Source organism: Lathamus discolor, chromosome 2 (genome assembly GCF_037157495.1).
Source record: "Lathamus discolor isolate bLatDis1 chromosome 2, bLatDis1.hap1, whole genome shotgun sequence".
In the NCBI taxonomy this organism is placed as follows: Eukaryota; Metazoa; Chordata; class Aves; order Psittaciformes; family Psittacidae; genus Lathamus; species Lathamus discolor.
Window position 1 is genome coordinate 76,238,779 of NC_088885.1, and position 16,298 is coordinate 76,255,076.

Below are 16,298 nucleotides of genomic sequence, written 5' to 3' on the forward strand. Positions count from 1 at the left end.
CCCTCCACCCACCCGCAAAACCTCCAATACTTTGCTTTCAGTCTTGGATTAGCAAAGTTTGATTTTTTCCATACTGCTAGGAAGCCTTGAACCAATTCTGACAATATAAGTCCAACTATGAGAGGGAACATGAGCAGCCCTGTAAATCCATTTTCTTGAAATATATAAATGGTTCTCATTTTGAGCAGGGTGGAGACTGAGAAGATAGAAAAGGAATTAATGCTAGCCATATTGTCATGCCTGCTTTATATTTTGTTATAGCATTAGGGTAAGAATAACCTTGCCCTCCCAATGCTTTCCTGCCATGTCTGCCTCAGAGTGACCTACTAGAGTCTCAGATCTCCGTAGGACTCATGGAAGAGGAGGAAAGTAGTTCTTTCTCAACTAGAATCAGTTTGCTGTAGGCTCTGTAGGAAGCATAATTTTATTTTTCACATTTGCTGTGAGCAAATCAGTCACCAGCAGGTCACTGCAAAGCCTATTGACGTGCATTTCAGAACAAAAGCGTGTCAAGAGAAATATACTAAAAAAAAAAAAAAAATAGGGAATCTAATTTATTTCTAGTTTTCTTGTCATAACTCAAAGCCACTTAAGGCTCCAGTAAGAACAAGCACAAGTTCTAATGCGCGTATTCTGATATTTCTCTTCTTTAGATATTCATTTGACACTTGATCAGTCACCTTTTTAAAGCACCATCATGTCCCTGCTTCTTCAGCTTTTTGATCCTGAAGCAGAACAGCATACAGTTTTATCAGGTGGGAGAAACTGAGAGCTATTTTTTTTGCCAATAGTTACCTGGCAATTAATAAATACGTGTTACATTTATGGGACTAGTACATAAGTTTCCTTTGAAAATTCATGTCTGTAAGATTTAACAAATTGAAACATAACAATCTTTGAAACTGACTCATTCGTGAGGTATCAGTCACAACAACGTACTGGCGTCTCCCTACCAGCAGGTAGTGAAAAAGCAACAAGAACAGTTTAGACTGAAAGCTTCCTCCTGTTAAGAGAAGGGAATCATTCAGCTGTCTCATTCCTGGGGATGGTCTTTGAGCTGGAAAAGGAGTCATAGCAACTCTCCCAGCTGCTACAGTTCTGAATTTCTCAGAAAAGGCTTCATCTTTTTCAGTGGTGCAGGAAAAATGAGGAGCTAATTGTCACTTGCTGCAGTAGTCTCTTTTGGCAAACACATGGGTAGTTTTTCTACTCGATGTTTTGTTTTGCCATAACAAAGTTGCAGCAGACAGGACATACCACAAAAAAACTTTATAATTGCAGAAAATTGTTTTTACAATTTTTGCTTAATGAGCTAAAGTGTGAAACTGAGATACAGAAGTATTTCAGATACAGATACGATTTTTCTGATGTGCTTCACCATTTATTAGATTACCTTTTGTCTACATGTACACAAAATGCTCAAGGCTCAGAGAAGAGAGAGTAATTTAGTATAATATAAAATTATGTAGGTGTTTTACAAACCCTACAGGCATTAAACCATTACAATGGGAAAATATTTAAACAGGAGAGAAAAAACTCCCCTAACTTTAGAAATTATCTAATTCAATCTTATTGACTTGTAAAATGAATTGGACTCAATTTGCTTCCAGTGTCGTAATTTAATGAATACACGAAAGAAGAACATACATTTTAGGTCAATTAGTCCACATATTGGAAAACTGTAAGATACATTTCTATAGGATATTTTATAGCAATTCTTCCAGTAATTGTCAAAGGATACACACACTGATCTGAACTGATCTATCAGCACCACTTTAAATGTACAGTGGATGGGGGCAATTTTGTTTTTACATATAATTTCCAAGTTACTGTCTATCTGCACAACTCTATGCTCTGACTTTTGTGTGAGTAGTGACACAGTCACTATTCCAGGTCTTTGTTGGTGACTGTGGTCCACTCAAGGAAGCTTCCCTCAATTTCAGCAACCTGGTCACTCCTCCTTTCTTTTCCTTGCTTGATAATGGTGAACGTGTATGCAACATAAGGGTAGAGAAACCTCAAGATGACAACTAATGTGCTTACTTGCCCCTGGGCAAGATCAAGTATATCTATGAAATTATTGGAAAATGTTAGCTAATCTGGTTTTAAAAACCTCAAATAGAAATGGTAATTCTGTTTTTTTCATTAACTCATCTGTTCTAATACTCAGTTGTCCCTACCATCATGAAGCTGCTTCTTTATTTTGAACCTAAAACCTCCTTGAGTGAAGTATAAGCTTATTATTTTTTGTCCTATCCACTACGAATAAGAAGAGAATATGCTCTACATCATTTGCAAAAGCTTTTTGGTTATTTCAATATCATCATAGTGCCTCTTTCCAGTTTTATTTTTCCTAAAGAACTCAAATTATTTCAATGTTTTCTGATAACCTGTATGTCCGACTGTTCTCAGGACTTCATTCGTTTGCCTCCAGGTTGCCCACACCTTCTTTATAGGAAATATCCAGAAGTGGACATGAAACTCAACATGAAGCTCTGAGGCATTTCTAATGCTACATAAAGAGAAAAATAATCTCTCTAATCCCTGTGCAGTGAGTTCTTCCCCACCCCTTAGTAGTTTTTAACTGACATACCTCTGCTCATCTACATAGTAGATAGAGCAAGGACTGACCAGCGAAAAGAAATAATTGTTTGGATAATCATGGAGAAAATTCTTAAGCTTTCTTAAGCTGGAACACAGACATACAAGTTACAAGACTCCGTCAGCATTGCAGAAATAAATTGCACATGAGAACAAAACGCAGACTAGGTACATCACAAAACATAGTAGAACAGAAGTATTCAAACTAAGAGATGCAATATTTCCTACAAAGATGTGATGCAGTGCAGCAGAAAGCATCCAAGAGTACTCTAAAACAGACAGCCAAACACAGCTTCAAAATTTTACCTTGGCTATAAAGAAATGCAACTTAAGGTCTCTCAAGCTATGACTTTCTATTCTACTCTGCTGATGAAAAAGGGAATTTTTTTTTTTTTAATTTATAATGCTCAGACCCAAACCAAACAAGAAAGTAAATATCAGCCCCAAAGAGAAAGTAAGATTTACACCAATTCACAATAATTAAAGTTTGCTCAAACACACCCTGAAAATAGTGAACCCCTGTCCCCAGCTGAGGAAGCATCATACAGGCTGAACTTCAGGCTTTCTGAAGTACTAAAATAATTCATTTATAAGCTACAAAACCCTCTGTGCTTCTTCTAGTGCATGCCAATGCACAACGACAGCTTATTTTCAGCCCTAGAATGATTAATACCATGTCCGTCTAACACAAAGTAGAGAATTTCTCCTGTATTATAAGGTTAAGAGATTAATTATCACAATTCTTTACCACATCTTTCAATTTATTCCAGGAAGAAGTCAACATCTAGTTTCCTGTTAGCTGGGTTGGGGAAAAACCTGAATAAATTGCCTTTGTCACCTTGTGGCTGGTAGCTAACCAGCACCATTCCATCTTCTGTCACCTGTGCTTTGATCTTGGGAGCAATCTGCATACAAGATGTGGTTAACAGCCTTCCTGGAAAAAAAAAAAAAAAAAATCAAATAAGAAAGCTTCTTTCTCCCTTGCTTTATACATGGGCTTCGCAAGATAATGTGCTGTTCGAGACAGATCAAAATGTTTCACAGGAGTGTGTCTTACTGAAGAAAGAATTTCTCGGAAGGAAGAGAGCAATGTATTATTTTGATTGAATAGTTTCAAATGTCATATGGCCTTTACTGAAGCCAGAAAAAATTCTGTGTAAAAAAACTACAACTGGGAACAGTGGTGCGGGAAGAAGTAAATTGAAAACAAGGAGAGACAGTGAGCTCCTGGGTTTGAAATCATTTGATAAAGGATTAATGTGTTTCATTCTGGGGATTATCTGATGAGTATTTGATGTGACTAATGCTTTCAGTAGTCATATTTTAATATTACAGTAGTATGACTAATCTGATTACTCTTTATTTCCTTATCAGATAGTTCCAAAACCCAAGAATAATGGCTAAACAAACAATGGAGACACTACAGACATGGGAATGCTATCCTACCCCACTGCAGTCACCTACTCAAGTACAGTCGTTTCTCCCTCACTTCTCTGCTTGGTCTTGCAGTCCCCTCCTAATCCTATGAATGCAGAAGCTATATCCTTCTCTCTTCCTGGTCCCACCAAAACACCACAGAAAGTGATGGTAAATTGCCTTTAGTCTCTCACTTGTAGCTCACTGCGGGCGGAAAAACTCATTCACAGAATCACAGAATCCCAAGAAGTTCTTGGAAACAATTCCATCATTTTTTGCCAGATGCAGGATGGAATCATCTGATTCACCCATTCGATGAATTGGTCCACAGATGTCGTATGTTTTGAACTGGCCGTTTACTCTGCCCATTACCTTGTCAACCTCCGAAATATTTATCTGAATAGAAGCATGATCCTTAGCACCAATTATTCGGTTGCTAGCAGAGCACTTCTGAGGGACGTAGAGGTCCACAAACTCCCCGGCGTCGTTCTGCATCTCGCTGGGGTGGCAGCAGAGGCACAGGCACCAAGCGGTAACACCTCGTGTGTGCCGCGGCGGAAAGGGCATCATTATGACCATCCTGGTATCCAGGATAGTGGTAGAGACTCAGCAGGGCTGAGTCATTCAGATTGCAACATAAGACAAAGGTCAAAGGTCAGAGAGGACTGTAGTTGTGTTAACACACCACAATTTCATTAATGCTGGCGTAACATACATTCAGAATAGTGTTACTCCTGTAACCCCTCCACTATCACAAACTTCCAAAAAATATTTTTATGATTTAATTTGAACTATACATGTGTGAGGTTTTATTTAATTTGTCTTTGGATTTGTCCACTTCTACTTCTGACACTGTTACTCTTTGCACATCAGTTGAACACTGATGTTTGAATCCCGGTTACACTCAAGCAAACAAAAGAGATTAAAATATTGAGAATTGCTGCTAAATGCCTTAATAACCTCCAGGCTGACTGAATAATGCAGGCCCAACACCTTTCTTGCCCTTAGTCAATTACCTTCTCCCAGCCGAGCACTAAAAATAGTTCTAACCTCATTTGCTACTCTTAGTTGCAAAGCCAGCAATGACTGTTGAATAACAGGAAGAAGGGTTACAAATATTTGTTTCTTCAAAAATACATCTTACCATAAGGACCCTCAGCAAGACTCTGTGATATTTACCTGCTTCAATTAAAGAAGAAATAACAAAAACAAAGTACATTATTACATTTACAAAGAACACTGAGTATGAGAGTAGAAGACAATATGTGGAGATCTGTCCTGGGTTCAGCAGTAGCAGTCATTTTTCTCCTTAGTAGCTAGTGCAGTGCTGTGTTTTTATTTTTTGGTCTGGGAACAGCGCTGGTAACGCCGATGTTTTCAGTTGCTGCTCAAATGTTTGGTCTGGCCAAGGACTTTCTGAGCCTCATGCTCTGCCAGGGAGGAGGGGAGGCCGGGAGGAAGCAGAGACAGGACACCTGGCCCAAACTGACCAAAGAGGTATTCCATACCACAGCACGTCATGCCCAGGATGTAACTGGGAGTTACCCGGAAGGGCTGGGGACTGCAGGGTTGGACAAGGTATCGGTCGGTGTTCGGCTGGGGGGAGTGGGGCGAGTTACTGGTCGGCTGGTGTTGAGGTGTTGTATTCTTTCTTCTTGTTATTTTTCTTTATCGTTATTATTATTGGTGGTAGCAGCAGTGGTTTGTGTTATACCTTAGTTACTAAACTGTTCTTATCTCAACCCGTGGGAGTTGCATTCTTTTTGATTCTCCTCTCTGTCCCTCCAGGAGCAGGGGGAGGGAAAGAAGTGGGGGGAGTGAGTGAACGAGGTTTGTGGTTGGGTTTAAACCATGACAAGATCATATTTAAAAAAAAACAAAAAAAAAAAAAACAAACCAGCAAAAAAATTCCAAAAAATCCCAAAATATAATGGCACTTTATCTGTAGGACTTCTATTTGTGCATGAAACAATCTTATATATCCATCACAAAACATAATCAAAGTATTGCTGTCCGCCAGAAAATTTCTATCACTTTCAATCTGAAGCTGTCCAAAGACCCTACAAGCTCTTAAACACTTTCGCAAATCTAGATCCTGTTCCTGCTGTGGTGGTAATGTAGCTGAACTTTCCTGGCTCTTCCCTCAAACACATAAGCAGCTGTGAAAAGCAATTGAACAATAGGAGTAAAAAGAGTTCCCATTTCAGATCAGTCTGAAATTAAATATTTAAGCATCAAGTAACACATTAATTTTAAGTTACTTTTAAAATAACTTATCTGTGAGTCAACACTGAGTCAACGTGTTTTACTTAAAAATATATCAAAGCGAAGCATTTCAAATTTTCCTCCATTTGGAGAAAACTGGCTGAAACAGCAGGTCAGAATTTGACACAAATTAACAGACAGTTCTCATTCTCTTCAAAACTAGATTTTTCAGCTATTTTATTATTTCCTGGAGGTGAGGGGGAATAAATGTATATCTTGCTCTGCCTTTTACAATCAGTATCAACAACAATTATAGGCAAGTTAAAGCTGTCAGACCTCAGATAGCATTGTCAGGTTTAAGCCCACATTAACATTAAAAATGAGAGTCAAAACAACAACCTGCCTTTTGATTTTCAGTATTACAAACTCCAAATCTGCTGGAATTATTTTCCCAGTGTGAAATATTTAACAAAAAAAAAAAAAAAAATAGGAAAAGAAAAAAAAATTCTTCTGTAAATATACAAGAAATCAGGTATCAACTTTTAAGATCATTCAGTGCTCCTTATCATTCACCATGATAAGTTCATGTCATCTTCAAAGTTTACCAGCCATAGTTGCATGTCATCATCAAAACTGTGGAGAAAGACAAAAAACAGCTCTAGAGGAAGAACTGTTTCCCAAGTACATCTTCCTCAGCCTCTTTTCACCCAAGAGCTACCTAAATTTTCATAAAAAGTGAAGAGACTGAGTCAATAGAGGCAATAGGGAGTGGAATCATCATATATTTGTTATCTTTCAAATATAAGAATAATGATAGACAGCAATATTAAAATAAAACACTACAAGGAATGCTGCATTTTTTTTCCAGACATCTTAGTGATACTTATACCCCTTCACCTCACACTTTCATGAACAGAATCAACATCACTCACTCTCAGCTGAATTTTCTTTGTCCGCTCAATCTCATTGTTATGTTACATGATATGATCATATGTCATGCAGCTGTGACCATCCTCCATGTTGCAGAGCAGCAAAACATAGAGAAATACAACATCTGGAAATGCTTCAGTTTGCTCTGCTCTCTCAGAAATGAATGGGGTCGAGGAGATAAGGAAAACCTCCACCAATGCCTTGAGCTTCTGGGATTTGGGAGGAGGGGAGGTGGTGTGGGAGTATGTATGTATGTGTTGAGTGGGAGCTGCCCTCTTAAACATCTAGGACATCTCGACCTGGTTGTGCAGGAAAGGATAAACCTTGAAACAGAAAGCTCCACAGAAAAGAATGCTGCTTTTTATATACAGATACTACAAACTTGAGCTCTATGTAGCTTTCATAAGATGCTGCATTAAGCAAAGAAGAAAATGTGAAGAAAGGTATCAAAGTTTAAACACAAACACTCATTTCTCATCTATTATGCAAGATCTCAGAAACAAACAGACCTCCCCTCATCCTACCCTCTAATTTTGTTTCATATTGCTTCTCACCAGAATTTGAGAGCAAATTGGACATCACACAGTTCGTAAAGAGAGCAAGGATAGGGGTTTCACCTCTGCAAGACTCCCAGTTTTAATTTTGACAGGGACAGGAAGTCATAGTTCAGTATTAGTGATTTGGGTATTGTTTTGTTGCCTGATTTGTTGTTTGTTTTTTTTTTTTTCCCAGTTAAATGCAACATAAATACTCTTTTAACAAGAAGAAGCCTGATACAGAACTAAAGAGATGTGCCCCAAACCCCTGCACATATTACAAGAAAAATTAATAGAAAACAGGTGTCTGTTAATCTCTCCTTGAAACTGCTATTACATCTGTTCCTCTAGCCTTATGCAGAGAACAGAAGGGCACATTCCAGTGAGAATTAAAAGAAAAACCCACAACCTTTTAAACGAAACAGTAAAACAGTAGAGGTCTGAAGTGAAAGTAATTCAGACAGACTGAAAACGGTAGTGGGTGCTTGGACAGAAGCTCAGAAGTTAGACTCTAGACAAGGCTGACATAGTTTAAGAGGACGATTCCCCACCATCTGTTTCAGTGTACCCAAACCCCTTTGGGCAAATCCTTTTGTTTGGAAAGTAAAGGCAGGTCTTTTACACTCCTGCCTGTGCCACAAGGAGACATTCTGATATGGGCAAGGGCCTCCAACCCTGCCTCAACCTCCTGGGCTGCTACTGTCCCATTGTAACTAATGTATTACAGGCAGGAGCACCTGCAAAATTAGCACATCCCTGGAAAGGCTGCCTTGAGAAAGGAGGAGTCTATCTTATCCCACATCAACTTTCTTCCCACACTTCCTGAAATGAGTGAGCAATAGGTTGCTCTTTGCGCAGATCATAGCAAGAATACCCAATCCCATTCTCCAACAGAAACAGTTTGTGCCACTGTGACTTACAGCAAAAAGCACCATCTCCTAGAGGCAAATAAGCAATGAGATTGTGGAATATATCTAGGAGAGTCCAATACCTTTTACTCCATTTTTTCCTCAGGCACAACAGCCACTTTTTACTTAAATGCAGAGGGTAAGACTTGAATATAGACCTACAAAAAAGAAACTTGTGAAACTAAACCCTGTTTTTATGGACGGTGAATTTGTTCAAGACAGTAAGAGTTCATTTTATAAAATGGATTCCCACTAGGAAACAGAACCAAAGGCACTCTGCCTCAGAGGAAGTTAAGCGCAACAAAACAATCTTGATAGGCTTGGCATGTCTTAGCTTTTATCACACTTCACTGCAATTACGTTATCTGTCCCAACGCTAAGAAACGCGTCTGCTTTCTTCAGTGAATATAAGCTCTTAAATATAAAGAACATAAAGTTTGAGGGAGCTGCAAGTATATTTGTACATATATGAAACATAAATGCTGTATATACATACATATATATTCACTTATGGTATATGCTCCTCTTCATTCTTTCTGTCCTGAAGAACTACGCTGTGCATGACTCAGTTCCATTATAATGAGAGCATTAAAGAGGAGCCCTATTAAACTTCACCAGCATTCTGCTGGTTTGTGCCTTCAGCAGGAGCAGCAACACATCCTTCAAAAGAAACTGTTTTCAGTGCACACTACAGCTCTTTCAAAGTTACTTGCAGCAGCAAGACAAGACAAGCACTCTGGCTTAGCCACAGTGGCTGCGGGGCAGAGCAGTGTCACCCAGATGCCCTCTGTGTACATTACCAGTACTTTGTACCACAGGGCTATGAGTAGAAGCAGTCTGGTTGCATACTCACTCATCTTTGCCCCTGGTACAGGTGAGCTGTGCTCTCCATGCTTCTCTGTAACAAAAGACTGAGAGCTTCTCTAGCTACCTAATCAGAACAAAGGCTATTTTTCCTTTTCAAATTTAAAAGAACAAATTAAAAAAAAAAAAAAAAAAAAAAAGACTTAGTGATACCTTAGTGATACCACAGGGTTCATGAACAATTGTGAGTTTTGGAAGTTATTTATTATCAGCCAGGAGAAAATCCTGAAAAGAACACCCCTGCACTTAATTCTGATATTCATATTGCATATGCAGCTCTTTCAGCTGTAAATGATTTTTCTTTTAAATGTCTTTAGGTCTTTGTACTGTAAAAGAAAAACTAGAAGTATTTTTTTATTGAAATGAAATGTTTGATTCAAACTGAAGACTGATACTCTAATTTGTAAAGAAAGTAGACATATTTGGGTTTGGCTGATAAATTACCATCTTGTCCCCTACTCTTTAAAACAGCCAAAATTACACTGATTAGGTAAAAAAAAAATAAAAAAAAAATAATAAAGTAAAATAAAATCACTATATGCCCTTGAGGCTAATTTGCTAATACAGGTCAGCAAGATATTATTGCTCCTTCCATGCAGTAGCAGGCAGGAAAAGAGGCTGAATTCAGGGGTTTGCCTTCAGGTAACAGGGATTTCTAGACTACATGACAATTTTTGTGTTGAACTTATAAAACGGTATTTTAAAAATATATAATTGTAGTTACCTGCCTTCAAAACAGTTACATTGCTGCTTGCTTCTAGATTAAAATTAAAATTACTATCTCACCGCAAGCTTTTACTGTCTCTGAAATTCATCCTTCTCTAAAGCTTGATCTAAGTACAGTCTTTCCCAGTTCAGTGGTGTTAAAAGACTTCACTGGCTGAAATGACCCATAAATAGGTTTAATCACCTTGCTCTACTTGCTTGGAGAAAATATGCCATCTGCTTAAAATTCCCTCTGTCCCATCAGTTCATGCATTTTTTTTATTTTTTTTTTTATTCCAGAAAAATCTACTTCATGCTAGTGAACACAGGAGCCAATTCTTATGTAAATTTTTTTGTTTAACAAAAATGGCAGCTAATTTAGTGTTTCATAATGCAGGAGAAACATGATCAAATGGAGGCTTTGATCTAGCAAGTCCAAATGCACTAATATTTGCCTTTCTGTAGAGAAAGATGCTGTGTTTCTGGTAGACAGACGTGTTAAGGGATCACTGTACAGCCTGCCGTTGCATCTACTGCTTCTAAGAACTATAGTTTACATGCAGTTTTTTGCTACAGAAATTACTTAATTTATGAGCTGTGAACTATGGCTTGCTAGACGGAAATATTCCAACATTTCAAAGTTATTTTTGTTGAAAAGTTACACTGACTGTGTAACACAGTCTTTGTACGATACCATCATTTGAGGCATTCTCTGTGGGGTCTGTAGTGGTGTTGGGGAACTACAAAAACCCCAAAGCATCAAGGACTGATTTAAGGTAAAATTACAGAACAGTCAATTTATGCTCTGTAGAGCAAGGGTGCTTGACAGCTACCTGACACATGTGGTAGAGGGAGTTTAAAATCCTTTAACCAGAATTGACCTGTTAGACATTCAGTAAACCAATACTGTTTAATAAAGTCCATTTAGGACGTTATCATGTAGTACCCAGCTCACTTCACTACGCAACTCCAAACAAGTCTGAAGATAGACACAACTCCTAACCAGTAACAAGTATTCACATGGGCTTGGCAAAAGACTTGTGGGCTGTCTTCTGTCAGCTGTGATGAAGAGGACGACACATTGTTTGGAAAAAGTGAATCCAGTAACATGCAAAAATGCTGCACTATCTGATGACTTGCATGCAACTGAAACCTGCTTTACTTAGCTTACACTATTCTATTAGGCAACAAAGCTGATTTTATAAGCTTTTGTTTTTTGGTTGGTTTTTTGTTTGTTTGTTTTTAGATTTTTACCTGAAAACAGATTTGTGAGGGGTACTTATAAGGTATAGTTTTGCACTATTGCCTGGTAGTACAGCTCAAGGGAATGTTTTCTGCTTTTTCTTTAATTAAGCCTTCCTATAAACTTTCTGCCTTTCAATTATTTTAAAATATGTGACTACAACCAACTCGATATAATAAATTTATTCAATACAGACTCACTAAACATGACACTGAAGTACTGTTATTTTCCAGTTAAGCCAGAGTCTGTAACACCACAGTCCTATAAATTTAGCTCAGAATGTAAAAGAAAAAAACAAACCCCCAAAAATCCCCAAAAACCCAACCCCCCCCAAAACCTTTAGGCAGAATTCTACGTGGCTCTTTAGCATTCTTTCTGTGCAATTTTTTTTTCCATATGGCCAATTCAGCCTAGATTGCAGAAATTTAGGCTATTAAGCAATTTGACAATCTTTGCATGCCAGGTTGTCAGAATGATGTTTAAATTAATTATAAACAATGGCTTTGCTATCACCAATGAAGCCAAATGCATGCTTAATTTAATTGAAAGCATCAGGAATGAAAAATGGTGGCTCATGCCCTTTATGACACCGGCCTCTCTTTATTTTCCCCTGCAATTACACTATAGCCTGTGAGTGGGGACTGAGAGACTTTTTCAGTCCATTCTTGAAAAAAAGTTCCCTATACAAATGAAGGTAGTTCAACACAGAAGGAGGAATACTTACATGTTCAAATCTATGATGGAATAAAACTAGCAGACTTGGTCTATGGACCCCATCTGATACTAATCAAGAACTGCGGTATAGATGAGAAGCCTCAAAACCCTTTCAAAGTGCATAGGACAGCTTAACATTGCTAATTAAAAATAACCACATCAACAGCCTTAAGGAAGATAAAAATGTTATCACATACACACACTCTGCATACTTCTTTCTCCACCTACCCTTTCCAAAGAGAATCGTGTATACCATAATACTCAGATTTCTCTATTTTGTTCCTTTTCTTTTTTGTACACATACTGAAGAGCTAAGAGGATATTTTGATTGGGAAAAAGAGGCAGGAGCATTGTTTATCAAAGCCTTAAAAACACCGGTTACTTCCGTAAATATAAAATTTTATTCCAGCATCTCCAAAAGTAATTAAAACAAGAAAAAAACCCAAACACAAAATCTTTCCTCACAGGAAAGTGAGTACACACATTGTCTTCCACTGCAATATATTAATGACCTCTCTTGAGTTACATGTCCAAGAACCTAAGACCTAATTCCAGGAGGGACATAATTTCCTGATGGTACCAGAGCTAAGCCTGCAACCATCAGTTCTTTCTTCTGTTTCCCTTAGCAACAGTGGAAGTACTTCTCATTAACCCTGGAATTTCTTACATAAACACACGTTGCTCTTTTTCTCCTTTGTATTAGTCCAACCTCTTGGCACTATTTATTCGCTGCAAGAACATATTTGCTAATGCTCTCTAGGACACTCCTCTATTCTTACCCATTCCCCACATCTGAAAAACTGGCATTTTGGTCCTGAGACCTATCAAAATACCTTTGACAAAAGCCTGCCTTTTATTCATTATTATTTCATGGAGATAAAAAAAACCCAAAACAAACAAACAACAACAAAACACGAAGAAAATTGGTTAAGAGCAAATACCTAACAAGCCTTATGCCAAAAATATCATTCTGATAAAACAGCAGCTAATATTACAATTACAAAAATGTTTTCTTTTGGGGAAGGTGGGGTTGTATGTATACCTATATACACACACATCTATGTATAGCCATACTTATACGGCAGTTTTACAGGGAATCCACTAAATGAAGATTTTGAGAGTACAAAAATACAGCACAACCAGTTACATACACACTGTAGTTTAGATTTCTTAGGAGATTTCTTGAGGAAAGTTATGTCAGGAGGTCAGTTTGCCCTTTGCTGAACCTGCTATGTTCCCTCCTATTTGGGTCTATCAATGCTCTCCAGTCAATAAAATCTTTCACACAGATATCCAGTCCTGGTCAAACATCCTGAAAATATTAATTCCTTATGTCTTAGCCCTGCACCTACAGTTTCACAGGGCAGAGCACAGAGATATTAGAAGTTTTTATCTGCATCAACAGCAGATTTTAATTCAGTGTATTTGCAAAGGCACACAGTAATTCTTCTGGGTAGCATACCTGTCTAACATGTAAGATTAGTTTCTATTAAGCAAAATGTAAGAGATTAGTATTTTAATGAAACTGTCTACAAGTGTTCTGCCAGCAGCCTGAGCAAGCATCCTGTAGGAAGTGAATGGGAAGTGCTTTCAGAAGCTGCTGCTCTTGACTAAGGCTCTCAGCTAAGGCTGGCTGCCCTGTGCTGGCAGGGCTGAGGTCTGTCCTGTGCTGTTTTGTCATTCCCCTTGCTGACAAAGGGAGAAGTGGGAATATAGTCAAGAAAGGAATGCTTTGAACAGATGCTGTCCACCACTGTTAAGAAACAAATGTATGACCACGCCATGGGTTAATCTGCACCTAATGGTCAAGATAGAGGAGTAATTGCTATAATTTCACTTGCTATAAAAGGCTGGTATTTATGGTAACATAGATGTCAGTATTTGCTGTAGCTGTGAGCCATTCCCAGATAAAGCAATGATGTCAATGTTGTTAGAAAGTTGACTGAAGTAGTGAGGATGTCCTAAAATGTTAGGTGAGTAAACCAGATTCTGTCATATATAGTATTCTCAGTACAGTCTCTATTATCATTTGTGATTAGTTAAAAGGATACGGAAATTGATATGAGACACAAGAAAGAGCATGTTTCATGGTAATGTTGGGAAAGACAGACATCCCTGAATAAAAGATCATGGGATATCACTAGATATCCCATGGATATCACTAGATCATTATCTATGATCTAGATATTTAGATTTATAGATCATTATCATGGATATCACTAGAAAGTTTTAGGGCACCATTGAAAAATAAAATTAATTTTATCAACTAAATTTAAATTTTACATCAATATGATGGATAAATGTTTGCTGAAGTTATTCACTTTGCCAGGTGCTTAGAAGCAACCTATTTTCTTTAGAGCTAGAAGTCTCTATGACCCTGAACATCTGAACAAAAGCAAATGGGTTTACATCTTTCTGCTGCTTCCTGGACTGTGCTGAGTTAAGGACTGTGCTTTACTTAACGCTTCTGTAAATACAGCAAACAAGTTAGCTAAAGATATAGAGGAAAAAAAATGGACATGGAAGTCAGCCAAGCATGCCATAAGAAATGCCTTAATGAAGAGAGGGAAAATGAAACAATGCAAAAACCAATCCAATCTGGCAAAAGCATTACTGTTTCAAATAACATTATCACTAATGAGGGAGTAAGTGGGGCATTTTCTTCCTGCATTTATAGATACATATCAAACTTTATCATCTAAGCAAGGAAGCAATACTTAGAGTACCCAATTTAGAAGCTTTTTTTTTTCCACTGGCCATGCAGAGACCCCTAAATGAAACACCTTTTCAGAGCATTATTAACATTACTGGAAGTATAGAATTGCCATAAAATAAATTTCACACATTTGGTAAACCCCAGATTTTCACATAAATCTGTATCACTTTACTGTATTAGAAAGAAAGAACTCAGTTCAAAAGAGTTGTTTGGATTCTTCCTATTAACTTAATAGGGTGAGAGACCCATCATACAGATACACACAGCTTAAGTCATGTTCAAAAGTAACAATAAGTTTCAATGTTCTTCCTACTTGACTTGAGTGGCACAAATGATTGTGATCACTTTTAAATAGTCTTTAATACTAAATATTTAATGTTGTTTAATGACATCTTTAAATTTACTTGTCTTATTAGCAGCTGCCTTGCAATCACACCTGTGCTTCTTCGGATAAGACTGCTGAGCACGAAATGGTAGGATCCACATACAGTTTTGAATGGGAGAGGTTTACCTGTCTGAAGAGATATCCAACATGTAGTTTTTATATTCTTTATATGTAATGGGTCTGATCTAATGGGTGATCTAACAAGTTCGAGTCATGGGTGGTAGCTAAATGGATGGCTGAAATCTGCTTTTGTTTTGCTTTTACTGTGGCTAGAGCTGGTCAGTTTTTACCTGCTTCCTTAGCTTCCTTAGCACCCTTCTTTTGCCAGCTGCCCCCAATGTGTTATGTTTAGATAAAAAAGGATAGCTCTTCTCATGTGTGATATTTAACAAATATTTGAAAGTGCAATGTCATCTGTGGCTGAAACTAAAAAATGTTAAGTGCTTTCTGTTCTCAATGTGTTTAACAGGAGGCAAAGATGTTCAGGAATTTGGGGGATCCAGTTCTGCAAAGAAGAATATTCCCATGTTTATAAATACCTCTGTTCAACTTCCTGTTCTGCCAGTACATCTCCTTTGACTTCAAGCACAGTCAGTTGGATGGGATGGAAATGCTTCACATGGCATTATCTCACTTTTACTAACTTGACTTCCCAAAAGCAATTTTCAATCCTGAATCAGGTGCCAACTCCTTCAGAGAAGCTTCATACTTCAGGTGGCATACTGAAAAGACAAAATAAGATGTGAATAAACAAATAAAGTAGTTGGAAATGCAGTGAAGCATCTGAAGTAGCTCCATTCATGTACAGATCTATCTAGGTAAGAGATCAGAGTTCTGTGATGATAATGAAGACTAAATTAAAAGGTTATATAAGCACCAAAGATGAAACCTCCTGAAAGCCTTAAAATTCTTCCATTCTTTAGGGCTCTGATGAAATATCTAACTTTTGTAGAGTTCCTATTGGCGAGTTTATATATAAAGAAAAATAGCTTTCTCAACATGCAAGATTTTTAGTATACCCATGACATCAGTAGATCCATTATCAGGTAGGTATTAAGAGAAGCATATTTACCAC

General features: G+C 37.7%; 1 protein-coding gene and 1 long non-coding RNA gene across 2 annotated transcripts in view; both read right to left on the reverse strand.

Annotated features, from left to right (window-relative positions):
* Positions 1–1,670: 1,670 nt before the first annotated feature.
* The window catches only part of LOC136009267 (uncharacterized), a 30,370-nt gene continuing 15,742 nt past the window's right edge, over positions 1,671–16,298 (reverse strand). Inside the window, exons 4-5 of the long non-coding RNA XR_010610449.1 lie at positions 15,763–15,945; positions 1,671–3,535 (exon numbers count right to left, since the gene is read on the reverse strand). This is a non-coding gene — a long non-coding RNA (uncharacterized LOC136009267). The remainder of the gene's footprint in view (positions 3,536–15,762; positions 15,946–16,298) is intronic.
* LOC136009266 (small ribosomal subunit protein eS21-like) lies at positions 4,204–4,602 on the reverse strand. The gene has a single exon (XM_065669297.1). It carries the CDS (start codon positions 4,594–4,596, stop codon positions 4,219–4,221), a length of 378 nt encoding a protein of 125 aa, XP_065525369.1. The 5' UTR covers positions 4,597–4,602; the 3' UTR covers positions 4,204–4,218.